This window comes from Prosopis cineraria, unplaced genomic scaffold (assembly GCF_029017545.1).
Source record: "Prosopis cineraria cultivar Desert tree isolate PC_DT_omini unplaced genomic scaffold, ASM2901754v1 PC1, whole genome shotgun sequence".
NCBI classification, from domain to species: domain Eukaryota; kingdom Viridiplantae; phylum Streptophyta; class Magnoliopsida; order Fabales; family Fabaceae; genus Prosopis; species Prosopis cineraria.
The window spans coordinates 4,154,954-4,170,590 of NW_026555332.1; the positions used below are offsets into that span (position 1 = coordinate 4,154,954).

Here is a 15,637-nt window from a genome sequence, read left to right on the forward strand (position 1 = left end):
ATCTGTAGGGCCCACTTTTCTTATGCTGAAAATGTAAAAATATAAATAAATTAATAATTAGTAATTCTTCCGTTGGAGTTTCATTCCTTAGAATCTGCTCCTTCCTCCTCCTTCCTTTCTCTTCGCCGGGCACGCCCGGTCTGCTCCTTCGGGTTTCTCTTCCGTTCATATTCCGGCGAGAGAAAGAGAGACGTAGATTTCCACATATTTTGATTTTTTATTCGAAGGTACTGGGAAATTTCCCTCCTCATTTCGGCCTCTTTCTGATGCATTTGTTTGTTGTCTTTGTAACTTTCTCTTGTAAGTGTACTTTCCGGATTTGTTTTTGGTTCTTTTGGTCATTATCATCATCTTTGGCTGTTTTCCATTTGTTCATTACTTTGGTAAATTGGCGGGAAGGCTCCCGTTTCTTTTACGCCTTACTATTATAGGAGAAGGTTCGTTTGCAGTTTCTGTTTCTGTTCATTTATGTTGAAATTGGCCGTTCATTGCACTGATAAATTAACGTATATATCTTTTATATTTTCAACGTTTTCTATACCATTTGTTCATTAAATTGATGAATTGGCGGGAAGCACCCTCTTGACCTTTTTCTTTTGTGGGATTGCAGGTTCTTGTCAGTTTCAGTTTTTAGTCAGTCTCATTCACAGGACTGTTTATTTATGTTGAAATTTGGCGTTCATTGCATTGATAACTTAACAGGAGATTTTTTTTTTTTTTGGGTTTTGTTTTCTGGGTTCTTTGCCACTTGTTCATTACGTTGGTAAACTGGCGGGAAATCTTGTTTTTGACCTTGTATTTCATGGGCTGGTGGATTCTTATTAGTTTCTATTTCAGGTCATCTTATTCATAGGATAGTTAATCTCTGTTGAAATTTGGCGTTCTTAATAGATCAACTTCTAAGGATTTTTTCCACTATTGGCTTTTTGTTTATTCACTGACAAATTAGTGGAAAGTCCTTGTCTTTCTCTGCTGGGTGGCAAGATTCTGTTTACAGTTTTTGGTTCAATAAGATTGTTATTTATTGATCCTATACTTGTTTCCAGAATTTGAAGTTACCATTTGGAGATACCTTTTTTTTGTTTTTGGGTGCACTTATGGACGTATGAGGATTCAAGGTTTCAAGTTAAATAAAATTCATTATTTGGTTCGCCTTCCAAATCTAATTTGATTTTTCATTTCCTTCAAGGTAAGTGACTACGACATGGGGAGGAAAGGGAATTGGTTTTCTTCAGTGAGGAAAGTTCTCAGTCCTCATTCCAAGAAAGATCAGGTTCCAAAAAATATATAATATATTAATATATGCTTTGGCAATAGAATAACATATCTTTTATATCACTGCTAGTGAAATCAGTTACCAGGTTCTGATTCAACTTCCCCCCCTTTCTCGGTGTTGAAAACAAAAGGACAAAAAGCAGAAGTCAAACGAAGTAGGTAATGACAAGCACAGTGACTTGGAAGCAGCTTTACCAAATGAGGGAGCACAATTTGCTGTTCTTCCTGCTCTTCGACCCATGGAAGATATTAAATCAGCTGAAGCAGAGAATGAGCAGAGCAAGTTTGCTTACTCTCTGGCTCTTGCAACTGCTGCTGCAGCAGAGGCTGCTGTTGCTGCAGCTCAGGCTGCAGCAGAGGTTGTTCGTCTTACTAGCATGTCCCGTTACCGTGGAAAGTCAAAGGAAGACATGGCAGCTATCAAAATTCAGACAGCATTTCGAGGATATTTGGTATGCACTTGTTATGCTGCATAAGTTTATGTTCTACCAGCAAAGATGTGCTTCTCTTGTCATTGTGTATATGTTGAACTCTGTTTGTAGATTTATCCCATGGATACCCCTTTTTAAAGGGCAAATTTATAGGATGATGAAAAAAGTTTTCTGTGACTTTTAATGTGCAGCATGCTGCATCAATGTTGGAAAGCTTTTTAAATTCCTGTATTAATTTTAATAAGTGTTTTGTTATTTATTCTTGCCAAATTAATTTTTATGGTTACCAACCAAATTTGGTTTATTAATTTAATAGGAACATGTACATGCTGTAAGCATTTCAAAAGGCATTCTTATGTGATAAAGTGAATTAATTAATGAATTGTAGCAATAGTGCAGTGGCTTTGAGTTATTGTACTTATAACAGCTCTTGTTTTGGGGCTTTCAGGCAAGAAGAGCATTGCGTGGCTTGAAAGGTTTGGTGAGGTTGAAGAGATTGGTACAAGGGAAATCTGTTAAACGACAAGCAGCTTCTACATTACGATGCATGCAGACCCTGACAAGATTGCAGTCTCAGGTTCATGAGAGGAGGGCTAGAATGTCAGAGGAGAACCAGGCTCTTCAGCGGCAGCTGCAGCAGAAACATGAAAAAGAACTTGAGAAGTTGCAAGCTGCTGTAAGCAGTCTCTGTTTATTTTTGTTTTTGAACTGCAGGTTCTGGTACAATGTATGCTATATGGTGGCATTTCATTGTGACATGCCTTTTATTATATGCTTCTGTTTCATTGCTTGTGAAAGATTTTGCATTTGAGCTCAGGATAATATTTACCTGGTTAATTTTGAACAAATGATTAAGTATTTCTTTTTCTCTTCCTACTTGGATTGTTTTAAATCATCTTCCATTTGAAAAGTCTTAAAAACGTGAAGGTACCTGAGTTTTTTTGACCGGCAAATAAAGGTCAAAGTTCTCAAATCCTGCTTGTGTGCTTTTATCTTTCAATGGTTTATTTGTTCATTGTATATGGTGCATATCCCTGACCTGGATTTCTGTTTGATTAGAATGCATAAAATTTTATCTTCACATGGAAGCATGGATTGACTGCTTTCATCTTGTTTGAATTAAAGGTGCAATTGGCCACAAAATAAATAAATAAAAATTGAAGTGGTGAAATAATTTTTCAGCAGATTGTTGAAGAATGGGATGATACAGCGCAATCAAAGGAGCAAATTGAAGCAAAACAGTCTAAAAGGCAAGAAGCTGCAGTTCGAAGAGAGAGAGCTCTGGCCTATGCATTTTCACATCAGGTACCCGGGTGTCCCCTTCTTTTGTTATTGCATTTGGGATCATAGCGAAACAGAGGAATTAACACACTGAATCAAACAAAATGTTTAGGTTTTGAAAATCTTCATCTATTTTGTTACAATTTTATAGTCATTACCCCCCATAATTTAATTGGGTTTCAGGAACAAAAATTCAAATGAGAGAATGGCATTTTCAGAATGATTATACAAATATGCAAATAAAGAAGTTCATATAAGTACTAGTACAGTACAGTTTCTATACAACTTATAATGATTTTCACTTGAAGTATTAATATTAATTTGCATCACTGTCTCATGAAATTACTAGTCAGGGCTGGCTTTTGCTTTGATGCTTTGTTAATATGCAGGAAATAGTCATTGGATTATAGAAACATACTAGTTTGTGTCAGGTCAAAGTGATATTTTTGCAATCGTGACCTGGATGATTTGATATTTTTATAGTGTTCATAATTTAACTAACTAAACACAAGCACTTGTACACGCATATCAAAGGCATTGCCATTGATTCTGTTTCTTAATTGGAAATCTCAAAACTTGTGGAATGCCTGAATGCACATTCATATGCTATTGGTTCATGCATGCATGCATGCATACATACATAAATATAAATATCTGTTTTGTTCATGCTGATATGTTCAAGGGTATTTCTAGGACCCTATTAACGATTTCAATCTAACCATTTTCTTAACAGCGAAAATGGAGGAACTCTTTGAAACCTGCAAATCCTACCACATTCATGGATCCAAACAATCCCCATTGGGGTTGGAGCTGGCTAGATCGATGGGTAGTGGCACAGCCTGCGGATGGCCGAAGCACTATGGATCACAGCGAGCGTGAATCTGCAAAAAGCATGGCGAGCCAACCCATGTCTGTTGGAGAAATTACTAAACTGTATGCTTCCCGCACTCATATACATCACGATAACAAGCCTGCTCCAGCTGGCCAAAAATCAAGCCGGCCTCCAAGTCACCGATCTTCTTCAACCCCACTTTCAAAGGCCCCATCTATCTTATCGACTTCTGGCAGAGTAAGGGCACCAAGCCCAAAGACAAGTTCTTGGGGCCGTCATGATGACTCAAGGAGCGCAATTAGTGCTCAGTCACAACGGTACCGTAGGCATACTATTTCGGGATCATCGTTCGGAGATGATGAGAGCTTTGCAAGCTCATCTGCCTTCTCAACTTGCACAGTTCCTACCAAGTCAGCTAAGGCCAAATCCAGAATTGAAAGCCCATCACTTGTTGCAGATAAAAAAGGGACACCAGAGAAAGGATCCAATGCAAAGAAGCGTCTATCCTTCTCGGGTTCCCTGGCAAGTTCGAGAAATCATTCAGGTCCTCTTAAGGTGGATCTTTTTGCTTCCAATAAGGATGCTGCTTCAGTCACTAAGACGAAAGTTGCCAATGGTGGCAGGTAGTGCTGGGAAGTGAGAAAGAATGCCTACTGGTACCTAACATGAGCTTGGTAGTATTGTGAATGAAGAAGATATAAAAGAAGATGGGATGGGATGTACAGGGCTTATAGTTGCTTGTGTGATGATGTTTTTGAAGGGCAAGGTAGGATAATAATGCATGATTGTTTTGATCATAAAGCTGTATTCATAATCACATACAACATCTTTATTTTCTTCTTTACCTCTTTGATTATGTCATGTAAACAGGATTGGATTGGGTTGATAATTATTTAATGATAGGTTCATTTTTTGTTCTAATTATTCTTGGCAGGATTATTGCGGAAGCATTTGTTCTTTCTATCAGTTTTATCTTGTTCTTGCTGGAAATCATTTTGATTTTATTTTCAACATGTTTCAATAATCCAAAAAACAAAATCTGTGTATTTCGTTTAGTACTTTACGTCCTTTTTTTTTAAATACAGATTTGACTTTAATGGCTTATATAAATATTTGATCAATTTTTGTATTTTTAATCTCATCAATAAATTTAAATACAGAAAAATCTTAATCTTATATCATTTATTAATATTTTTGATTTAGTATACTGAAGTTATTAATTAGTATTGGATAATTGTTAGCATAATTAATAATTATTGAGTTGATAACTATATAATAATAATTAATAACTGTTTAGCAGTAATGGACAATTTTAATAAATTTTAAAATTTTAAAATAATTTTATGATTTTGTAATGCCTTTTTGCGTTTAGATTTTATGTATTAAACCTGAAAGTAATTTTTCTCCGGATAAATGTTAGAAAAAAAAAAAGGAAAATATTATAAAATGCGCAAGAACGCCATTCAACAATCACGATGCTGCTGCTGCAATTGTTCGTTCGAATCTGTTAGAAGATTGTTGCCCAAAAAAAAAAAAAAGAATCTGTTAGAAGATCTGGATAAACTTAATAACTAGTCTCGGAGTCTCACACTTCGAAGTGTTAGAAGCATCCAGAAGAGCTGAATGCAATCCCATAGATTCTTCCCAACCCTTCAGGTTTCATAAAGATGGTGAGTTAATTATGGAGCTCTTCGCTTCCCCAGTTGTGCCAAATTTTCACTTTCTTTTGAAAATTGGACTTAATTTCTGTTACCTGCACTTAGTGGCGTCCAATTTTAAATTGTATGATTTTGTTGGGTTTCATTGAGCATCAAGTTGGAAGTTTTAATCAAAACATGAATTCAGAGCTTTGCCTATTTTAGCTGATGCTTATTCTGTTTCAATTGATTGCCCATGTGCAAATGGAATCCGTTATGGTGTTGTTTTACCCAAATTTGTCTTTGTAACTTTCGTCGAACGTTGGTTTACCCGAGCAAACTGACCCATGTATTGTGGAATCAATCCTTCTTTTCAGTACGGGTCGGAGTAGCTTCTAGCCAGTGCTATGATCTAATAATCTATTTTATGCACATTGAAATGAATGTATCGAAGTATCCTCAGTCTGTCAAACTTGGTTCTCTATAGATAGATCAAATCAATGAATCATAGAGGCAGAGAAAACGAGGGGGCCGCTCAAAGGTCAAGTGCTATTGCCCTTTTTTTGGGTTGAGGTACTTCTGCTTTTTTTTTTTTTTTGAATTTTTTTTAAATATCGATAAAGATAGCGATATTAGTGCTCGTGTGTGTGATTGTAGATCACGGATCTCTTTCTGTGATAGGGAATGTAATATTTATGCTTTATTTGAGGTGTGCTTCCGAACCCTTCACTCTAATTAGGTGTCGCTCTTTGTTAATGTTACTAAGTCTGATAAATTTGTTAGATTTTGCAGTGCAAAGCTAGCCATTGAGGTAGCTTCAAAAAGCACTGGTATTCAAAGCTCCAATTTATGGTAAGGATGTTGTTGATTGGATCACATTTTGGTGTTTGGGGCTAGCTGATTGTGGGGAATATCAATGGAAATAGAAGAATCAAATAATCTGATTATTGTAGCCAGGAGTTGCTGGACAATATTTTTTCCTGGCAAAATTTGAAAAATATTAAAAAAAAAAAAAGAACACGCAAATGATGGAATGCGAACAGGGTTGGCTATATATGCTAAGGCTAAGGTCTCTTCGGAGTTAGTCCCAATAGTCTAATGTGCTAGATTTTAAGAAATAGAAGGCAATGCTTTTGTTTTTCCCAGAAACAAAAGTGCACTGCTTTTTGGATAAACTTTCCCCTTTCCAATGCTAAGATAGAAAATAGTGTATTTCAACCTGGTAGGTGGAATAACTTATGTGATTTAAGTCCCAGGCAAAAACAACTGTACTGTCGTGGAACTTATACATAGAACATGCTAGTAAATTCCATTTGCAATAAACTATTTTGTAGTGAGTGCTGATATGCCGTATGATTTAGTTTTGTTACATTCATGTCATTTGCTAGTTTTATTTGATTTAGGCTTTGAATCATAAATCATATAACGTATCAAATCGCAAAATTCAATAACAGATAAAAAATAGTTTGAAATATGAAATATGAAATCCATATTCTTACAATACACATAATTGATGGATAAGCTTATTAGTCATATTTTTGCAAGTAATTAGTTCTTGAAATGATCCCATGTATATCCTTCTTTTGCTTTCTTTATAACAAGCATAAACATGTTTTGAACAACAGTAAAATATTGCCACACCTACTCAATTGTTTTCTCTTTTCTCACAATTCTAAATTATAGCATTGTGTTGGTTCTACCATATTGGCTCAAATAACGTGAACTCATAAGAGTCACAACCAATTCAGGAGGACTTTTCATTTAGGCCATTGAATCACAACATCTGCTTTGTGATTTGCGAGAAATCACAAGACTAGAATTATGAATTGTAATATTTTCATAACTATGCATGAGATTAATTTGGATGTCATATCACAAGCCTAACAAATATTTTTGGCTTCATGATTTAGCCAATGATATAGGACTGCTTCTGATTTAGCCAAATACATATCACTGCCTTTGTGATAAGTATGCATGAGATTAATTTGGGTGTCAAATCACATGCATAACAAATACTTTTTATTTCCCGTACAAGGGACTCTGAGATATCAAATATCAAATTCTGCCATGTCTGTTCTATATTTTGGTTCTAGCAAACATCAGAGCAGTTATAACGTTATGAATCATTTCAAAGCTGGGGAAGAAGGAAATGGTTCTTTTGTATTTAATGCTTTTGGCTGAAAAGCATTAAAGCTATACAGATGTAATTTTCTCATTTGGTTTGTCCAATTTCTTATTGAGTCAACAACATAAGCATTTGTTACAAGTTCTGAATGGAAGCTGTATTACTAAGCACCAGGTGGTTGTTTGTGCGTTCATAGTATATACTATTGTCACTTTACCCTCGTTGCCAGCATTTTTGTTGGGTATCAGTATTAGGGTACCTTAAGGTCTTTGGAATTAATGTGCGAAACTAAAAGAAACTACATGCAGTTATGGTATCAGCACCATCACCATTTGGAATCAATGTTTTAATTCTGTCAGCCAATGAACTGATTGCTCATATTTCACCAGCCTCAATCTAGAAAATAGAGGAGAATTTGATGTCAAGGGCTTGATGCTGACTGCTGCCGCTTTCCCCATTCATTATTTCCAAGGCCCTCATCCCTCCTTTATAAAAAAAAAAAAAAACGTATTTCCCTCTCAGTGGGACCTCTTTTGTTATTCAAACTCTTTGAGTACATAACAATTAACGGTGGCAAATCCATTCATGTAATCATGTCATGATGTGTAATCTGTCCTCTTAATAAGTTGAGTGATGGTGAGTTAATCAGCTGAACTGGTATTGGTAATCTAATGCAGTATTAAACAAACAACCAAGCAGTATTAATCTAATGCAGTATTAAAATTGCTTTCTTTAGTAGTTTACTTATCTGGTACCAAATGGCAATGTATATCAGGCTACACCATTTTTGGCTGGCCTTGCTGTGGCTGCTGCAGCTCTTGCTGGTAGGTATGGCATTCAAGCTTGGCAAGCTTTCAAGGCACGGCCCCCAAAACCCAGAATACGGAAGTTCTATGAAGGTGGTTTCCAGCCAACTATGACAAGAAGAGAAGCAGCTCTAATTTTGGGTATCAGGTGAACATGATATATGATTGTATAAGGCTGTTTTCATTTTTAACCACTGATTGCTTATGGCTGTCTAAGTTAAAAGTCAAAAGTCGTTCCAATGTGATTCCTTCTATTCAATTGGAAGAATAAATTCAATGATCAATGTCATTGATAATGAGTGAAAGATGAATATTTAAGTACGTCTGGTCTGGACCATATTGATAAACTCAAACTGTTTCAAGTTTCACTGCATTATGCGTGCGTGTAGAGTGCTGTTTCAAAATATTTGTCTTGTGTTGTTACAACGTATAATGAACTGATAATGTTATGAAGTTTATGTGGCATCTTGGATTAGAGAGAACTTGTGTTTTCTATTCACAAATGCAGGCCGTATATGTACAGATTACAAATATTATTTTACAGGGAATAAAATCAAATAAAAAATAAAATATTAACTCCCATGATCCCATCTAATCATATCCCTATATTTAAGGAATAAATCTCTCCAATAAAAATGCATTAAATATTAATTTGACTATTCTTACACTCCCCTTCAAGTTGAATCATATATGCTAACCATGTCCAACTTGTTCAAACAACTTTTGAAAGCGGGTTTATGTAACCCCTTAGTCAACATATCTGCTGCTTGAAGATTTGTTGGTAGGAAGGTTAGGCATATGATCTTCCACCTTCTTTTTGATGATGTGTTTGTCTATTTTCACATGCTTAGACCTCTCATGTTGGATGGGATTCAAGGCCATGCTGATGGTGGCCTTATTATCACAATACAGTTTTAGTGGTAGATCGAGTCAGACATGGATTTCTTCTAGTACCCTCTTCAACCATAGCTCTTTCGTTTTGCCTTAAGCAAGTGCCCTTAGCTCAGGTTCAACACTACTTTTGGAAACAACTCTTTGCTTTTGACTCTTCCACGTAACAAGATTTTCCTATATGAATGAGTAATAGCTAGAAGTCCATTTTTTGTCCTGGTAATGTCCGCCCCAATCTGCATCCATGTATACTTCTATAGTTCTTTGTTCATGCTTTTGGACAACAAAACAAACCCCTTCCATAGGTAGCCTTTAGGTACCTTAGGATCTTGTATGCCTCTTCCATGTGTTTTTCCTTTGGTTTGCACATATGCTAACTAGCTACACTCATAGTAAACGCTATGCCAAGTCTTGTGTGTGAAAGCTAGATATTTCCCAGCAAGTCTCTGATATCTCTCTTTATCAGCTAGTTTCTCTTTTTCCTTACCCTCCTCTTCCTCAGAATTGCCCTCTTCTTTCTTGGATTTTTGCTTCTTCTTTAGAACAATAAGGGCTTCAACAGGTTTACACCCCAACATACCTGCCTCTTTTAAGAGAGATCAAGTACATATTTTTTTTGGGATACATAAATACTCTTCTCTAGGACAACCTCTCTCCATCTTGTTGTTTTAAGGGCCTCATATATGTTATTAGGAATACTAACATCATCTACATTAGCAATAAATGCTCGGTAACTAGGAGACAAAGTTTCATACAACAAGTACTTCTGAATGGGATGTTGTGTACAAGATTGAGGTTTCTTCCTAAGGGCAATTGGCAATTCCAAATCATCTTTTGAGATCTTCCCTATATCAAGGTTTTCATTAATACTCTCACCTTCCTCTCTTAGACTTTCTTCTACAGAATCTTCCACCAGTTCTAATTCTAATACTGCCTCCCATATGAGGGGTTTTACACCCTATTTCATCTTTAGTGTGTAAACTTTGATCTCTTTACCTTTAGTACTTTCATCCTTGTCTCCCCTTGAACCTGCATTTTCTTTTGCTTCTGGCATAAAAGGTACAGGTACAGACACGGGCTCAAGGGAAGTATCAAGAGAAGTAGGGTAGTTAAGAGAGTTAATTGGAGAATACTCATGGTTAAGGGTTGATTAAAATCCACTCCAATACTCACCTTGAATTGAAGGAGATGGGTAAAAGGACTCGTGTTCAAAAAAGGTGACATCATGACTAACAAAGAGATGCTTAGAAGATGGATCAAGCACTTATAACCTTTCTAGGCTGAAGAGTGACCTAGGAACACATACTTGACAGCTTGAGGCTCAAGTTTTTAAGATGAATGGAGACGAACAAAGGCAGAGCACCCAAGAATTTTCAAAGGAAGACTTGTTTCAAGATGAGTGAGAGAATGTGTTTGATGAAAGCACTCAAGTCGAGTAGAATAGGACAATATTTTATTGGGCATGTGATTAATGAGGTAAGTGGTAGTGAGACTGGCATCTCCCTATAAATATTTAGGCACGTTTGTGGTAAATAGAAGAGTACAAGCAACTTCAAATAAATGTCTATTCTTTCGCTTAGCCACCCTATTTTGTCGAGGGCTGTTATCATAAGAGGTTTATGAACTATTCCCCTAGACTTAAGGAAGTCACTAAATGATTTGTTAACATATTCAACCCCATTATCAATTTAGAGGATTTTGATGGATGTGTGAAATTGATTCAGCATCATGGTGTGGAATTCGATGAGACTAGATGTCACATTAGATTTATCTTTCATTAGATACACTTAGCACTCACGAGTATGGTCATCATTAAAAGTGACAAACCACTTAGCATGAGTTCAATTAGGGACACAAGAAGGACCCCACACATCACTATGAACGATAGAAAAAGGTTGAGAGGGCTTGTATTTAGAGTGCGAAAAGGAAGAGCGATGATGTTTGGCCAATTCATAAATATCACAATGAAAACTAGAAATTGTATTAGATAAAAATTGAGGAAGCAAATGACTTAAGTAGTGGATATTGAGATGACCCATTCTTTTATGCCATAACAAAAAATCAACATTTTCAGAAGTAGGTGCAAGGTTGTAGCAGATACGAGACTAGAGATTACTCACGATTTATTCATCCAAGTAGTAGAGCCCGTCACACTCCTCAATAATGTCAATCATCTTCCCCAATGAGAGATCTTGGAAAATAAAATGAGTGAAAAAGAAGTGAGTACTATAATGAGCTTGTTTAGTCAACTTGCTTATAGACAACAAATTACAAGCTAGATAAGGGACATGAAGAACTGAATCCAAGTGAAAAAAATTCAGAAATAGTAATATTGCCCTTTCTAGATATAGAAGAAGTGCTATTAGTTGTGTCAATTGTTTTACGTCCACTACATGGGACGTATGATGTAAATAACATGGAATCCATAGTCATGTGGTTAGAGGCCCTAAAGTCAACAATCCCTCTAGACTTAGTGGAGCAAACATTGAATGGATGATGAGAATTACTTTTCTTAGTCGCTGAAGCATTAGGAGACGAGGAATATGACTGGTTGGATTGTAAGGATTGAAGCATTTCCATAAGCTTATTTAACTGGTCTTTATCAACAGCCACTAAAGAACTAGGTTTGCTTAATGCAAACTCAGATGTAACTTGGTAACCAGGAGACCTACCTTTACAAGGTTTCTAGTCAGGGGGCTTCCCATGAAGATCCTAACATTTATCTTTTGAGTGGCTTGTCTTCTTACAATGGTCACACAGAATTTTGCCTATTGCATCCTTTTGTCCTTGATCAGAGTGCCTGCTCAGTAAAGCAGAAGATTCATATCGAGAAGGAACAGAAGAAGGAGCAAGTAACATCATCTTGCGACAAGAAGCCTCTCAGGGACCCTCGGCAAAAGCATCACAAGTCAATGGCATCAGGGAGCAAGCCAATATGCCGCTATGAATATCATCTAGTGAAATATGAATGCTACCCAAGAATTGAAAGACCTCACTTGTCTTCAATACGACGCTTGTATCTTACTACATTGTTGGAACAACACCGTTCCTCTTTTGTGTTGAGATTAATTTCTTACCATATATCAACTAGCTCCAACCAAAATTCCATTACCTCTCGTTCATCTTGTTTCATCTGCCAACTTTATGTCTTCAAATCATAAAGTCGGGCACCATTTTCACCATCCTAATACAACTCCTTAATTGCTTCCAAAAAAACTCATGCTGTTAGAGGAAACATGAAGGAGTGCCAAATTTGTGGTGTCATGGTGTTGATCAGCCATTAAGCTATTGTAGAGTTTTGGTTTCCTACTTCATCATGGTCTTTGAGTTTGATGCATTTGAAGCCTTAGAGTGGGCAATGATTAAACCCAACTTGCCTTGTCACCTGATAGCAAGTATGATTGCTTGGGCCCATTCACTATAGTTGCAGTCATTGAATTTTTTTGAGATGAGGAGAGTAAAAGTCCCTCTAGTAGAACTCAATCCTTGGGGAGTTCTGCCATGTGGGTTGACATTTGAGTCAGTCTCTATGCTAGGACCAGTACCCATGGTTGGAAGGAATGGAAGGCACGAGTCTAACTTTGGGTGTGGTGCGATCTCATTGATGGGAGATGAAGAGAGAGAATTGCACAATGCAAGCGCTGAACTAGATGAGATCACTCCAGAAGAAAACATTGAAGAATCACCGTTCTCATGCGACTCATGACTAAGGGGAGTCATGCTAGAAGAGAATGCTAAAGTGGAGTCGTGCTCGTGGGATTCGTGACTGGAGGTCTTGACTAATTGTTCTAGGTCAGATGCAACCGATTTTGATACCATGTGGCATCTTGGATCAGAGAGACCTTATGTTTTCAATTCACAAATGCAGGCCGCATACAGATTACAAATATTATCTATAGAGGGATTAAAATCAAATAAAAAATAAAATATTAACTCCCACGATCCCATCTAATAAGTATATTAAGGAATAAATTTGTCTAATAAAAATACATTAAATATTAATTTGACTATTCTCATAGTTGATAGTGCACAGAAACATTTTTCATCGTGTTTTATTGTTTCAAAATAATGATGGGGGAAAATATCAAGGTGTATTTAGTGACCATTGGTGTTGAAAGTTATTGTTGTGACATCTTTTTTTTTTTAATATATATAAATATATACACAGATATACGCATGCATGCATATATATGCACCATGTTGCTCGTGGGGAATATTTGTCTTTTGTTGTCACAATCTGTGTGAATAAGATGATGATGTTCTAGAACATGCAATGATGTTATCCACTGCATCTTACTGGTTTTAACTTTCAAAGTGACGATGGTGGGGAAGAAGTCTAAAGGTGAACTATTTGTAACCATGACCTTCTTGTTGTGTAACATCTTTTTTTGGGACAAAAATGTGGTGACATCTAGTGATACAATGGACAGCTATTTAAAGTTCAACCCCTCTATGAGAGCATTGGTTGAAACCATATTGTAAAGTCTGAGTTGTCATTGTAATTGATTACCCTATGACTACTTATGAAATATGCAACATCCAATTCACTCTCTCTGTTTTTGTCACGAAGTTATCTCAAGTTAAGATGTTCTGTGGATGAATAGGGAAAATGCTACTCCAGACAAGGTGAAGGAAGCACATAGAAAGGTAATGGTGGCAAACCATCCTGATGCAGGTGGCAGTCATTATCTCGCTTCCAAAATAAATGAAGCCAAGGACGTGATGCTCGGCAAGACAAAGGGCAGTGGATCTGCATTTTAACACGGCTTCCAACCGTCGTGTTCTCGAACACGTCATTACTAAGGTACATAGTCAGTCTTGTTATTTTCAACATTGCACATTGTAAACTTCCGCCTGTAGTTTGACGGATTGAACTATGCATAGTAATGGTCGCCAATTTTTCAGGTCACCAGAAGATGTCCAGTGTAAGTTAATATGAATACATATCAATGTCATTATTTATAAGTATGAAATCCTATACAGCACACTCGGTATTGCAATCTTTTTCTGACCATAAATAACCTGCAGGCCAGAGAAAGGCTGAATTTACGCTGCACATCAAGGAGAATGGTTCCAAGTGTTAATGCTCTTGTCAAAAATTAAAGAGTTGGAAAAAATAAAAAAAGAAATAATGCATATCCCTTGACGAATATATCTGTTAGTAACTCTGAAATTCAGAAATTGTTTCTTCAGACTCACGCCCTCATCAGTTTCCATTTCAAGCATTCTAACCATTTTTCCTTAATTGAGATGCTCATTTATACATGCCTCTATTGGTTTGAGCAAGATTTTTGGTAGGGCATTGTGCGATTAGTGTAGAGAAGTTCAAGAAGTTAAGCCTAGTTAGAGAGTTGGCAGATGGCTTACGGCTGGAGCTCTATCCAAGAATTTTCTTATGATTTGTTTTCATATTTTAATTGGAGTTTTCATCATTACGCTTACACAAAGTAAACAAGTGCGCAACTCCAATATCAAAAGTTGTCATCAATTGGCATTTCCTACTTGAGAAAAAAGTTGTTATTAATTGTTTGTTTTTCTAATACTTTTTCTCGCCTAAAAGTCAACGATTGGCATGCTGTAGATTATCAAAAGAGTAAGTGGGTTTATATTTTTTGTTGGGTAATAATCGATATTTACAATTTATTATATTTACTATATGTCTATATGTAATATAAAATCTCCACAAAGATGTCTTATTAACTTATACTCCCTCCATCTTTATTTATAAGGTGTTTTTAATTGAATTCATCATACCAAAAAAAAAGTTTGTTACTTAATTAAAATCATATAAAATCACAATGATTTTTTAATTTTGTTTTTAATAATATCACAATTAATATTGGTGGTGGGTAATTATATTAATTGTGATCTACAATTTTAAAATTAAATTAAATAATTACATGCCATGTTCAATGAAATTTATTTATTATCTAGGCCCACATTATTTGCTTTGATTGACTTTTAGTCTCTTAATGATGCTATGAGATGAACATTTTTGTTGTCACACTCATTTTATTGATTGTCTACACTAATTTATTCATGCAATTTCTTTTTTTTAAAAAAGGCATGTAGCAAAAAAAAAAACTGAAGAGAAAATATTTAATTTTTCTCTATACCAGTTTTGTTTCTTCTTTGTTCAATATCCTAATACAACTTAAATTATTGATTAATGACTTTTTTATTCACAATAATTATTTATTTATTTAATATCAAAGTTGTAAAATCAATTCCAGTAGCCATGTCAATTTTCTCAAAAAAAAAACTAATTCTAGACCAAACTTTAAGTATTTATAAGGAAAAATGGGTAGAAATACTTATAAAGTCATCAGTCAAAAGCATTCAATAACTCTAAAGTGATA

The 15,637-nt window shown here is 35.8% G+C and overlaps 2 protein-coding genes across 16 annotated transcripts; both read left to right on the plus strand.

Annotated features, from left to right (window-relative positions):
* The first annotated feature begins 66 nt into the window (after positions 1–66).
* Positions 67–4,740, plus strand: LOC129298984 (protein IQ-DOMAIN 3). Of its 7 annotated transcripts, none has more exons than XM_054937514.1 (7): positions 67–300; positions 611–633; positions 1,190–1,273; positions 1,407–1,727; positions 2,155–2,382; positions 2,892–3,011; positions 3,721–4,740. In XM_054937514.1, the coding sequence occupies exons 1-7, from the start codon at positions 267–269 to the stop codon at positions 4,444–4,446; spliced, it is 1,536 nt and encodes a 511-aa protein (XP_054793489.1). In that variant the 5' UTR covers positions 67–266; the 3' UTR covers positions 4,447–4,740. The 7 variants fall into 7 exon arrangements, with proteins under 7 accessions (XP_054793489.1, XP_054793428.1, XP_054793687.1 ...); XM_054937453.1 differs by having other exon boundaries at positions 68–300; positions 2,889–3,011; XM_054937652.1 differs by having other exon boundaries at positions 83–227; positions 2,889–3,011.
* Positions 4,741–5,284: 544 nt separating this feature from the next.
* Positions 5,285–14,818, plus strand: LOC129290812 (mitochondrial import inner membrane translocase subunit TIM14-1). 9 transcript variants are annotated; one of them, XM_054927845.1, is made up of 8 exons: positions 5,286–5,489; positions 5,944–6,029; positions 6,114–6,165; positions 6,240–6,308; positions 8,357–8,535; positions 13,883–14,082; positions 14,184–14,203; positions 14,307–14,818. In XM_054927845.1, the coding sequence occupies exons 4-6, from the start codon at positions 6,306–6,308 to the stop codon at positions 14,037–14,039; spliced, it is 339 nt and encodes a 112-aa protein (XP_054783820.1). In that variant the 5' UTR covers positions 5,286–5,489; positions 5,944–6,029; positions 6,114–6,165; positions 6,240–6,305; the 3' UTR covers positions 14,040–14,082; positions 14,184–14,203; positions 14,307–14,818. The 9 variants fall into 9 exon arrangements, with proteins under 9 accessions (XP_054783863.1, XP_054783856.1, XP_054783820.1 ...); XM_054927854.1 differs by having other exon boundaries at positions 6,249–6,308; XM_054927832.1 differs by lacking the exon at positions 6,114–6,165 and having other exon boundaries at positions 5,834–6,029.
* The last annotated feature ends 819 nt before the right edge of the window (positions 14,819–15,637 follow it).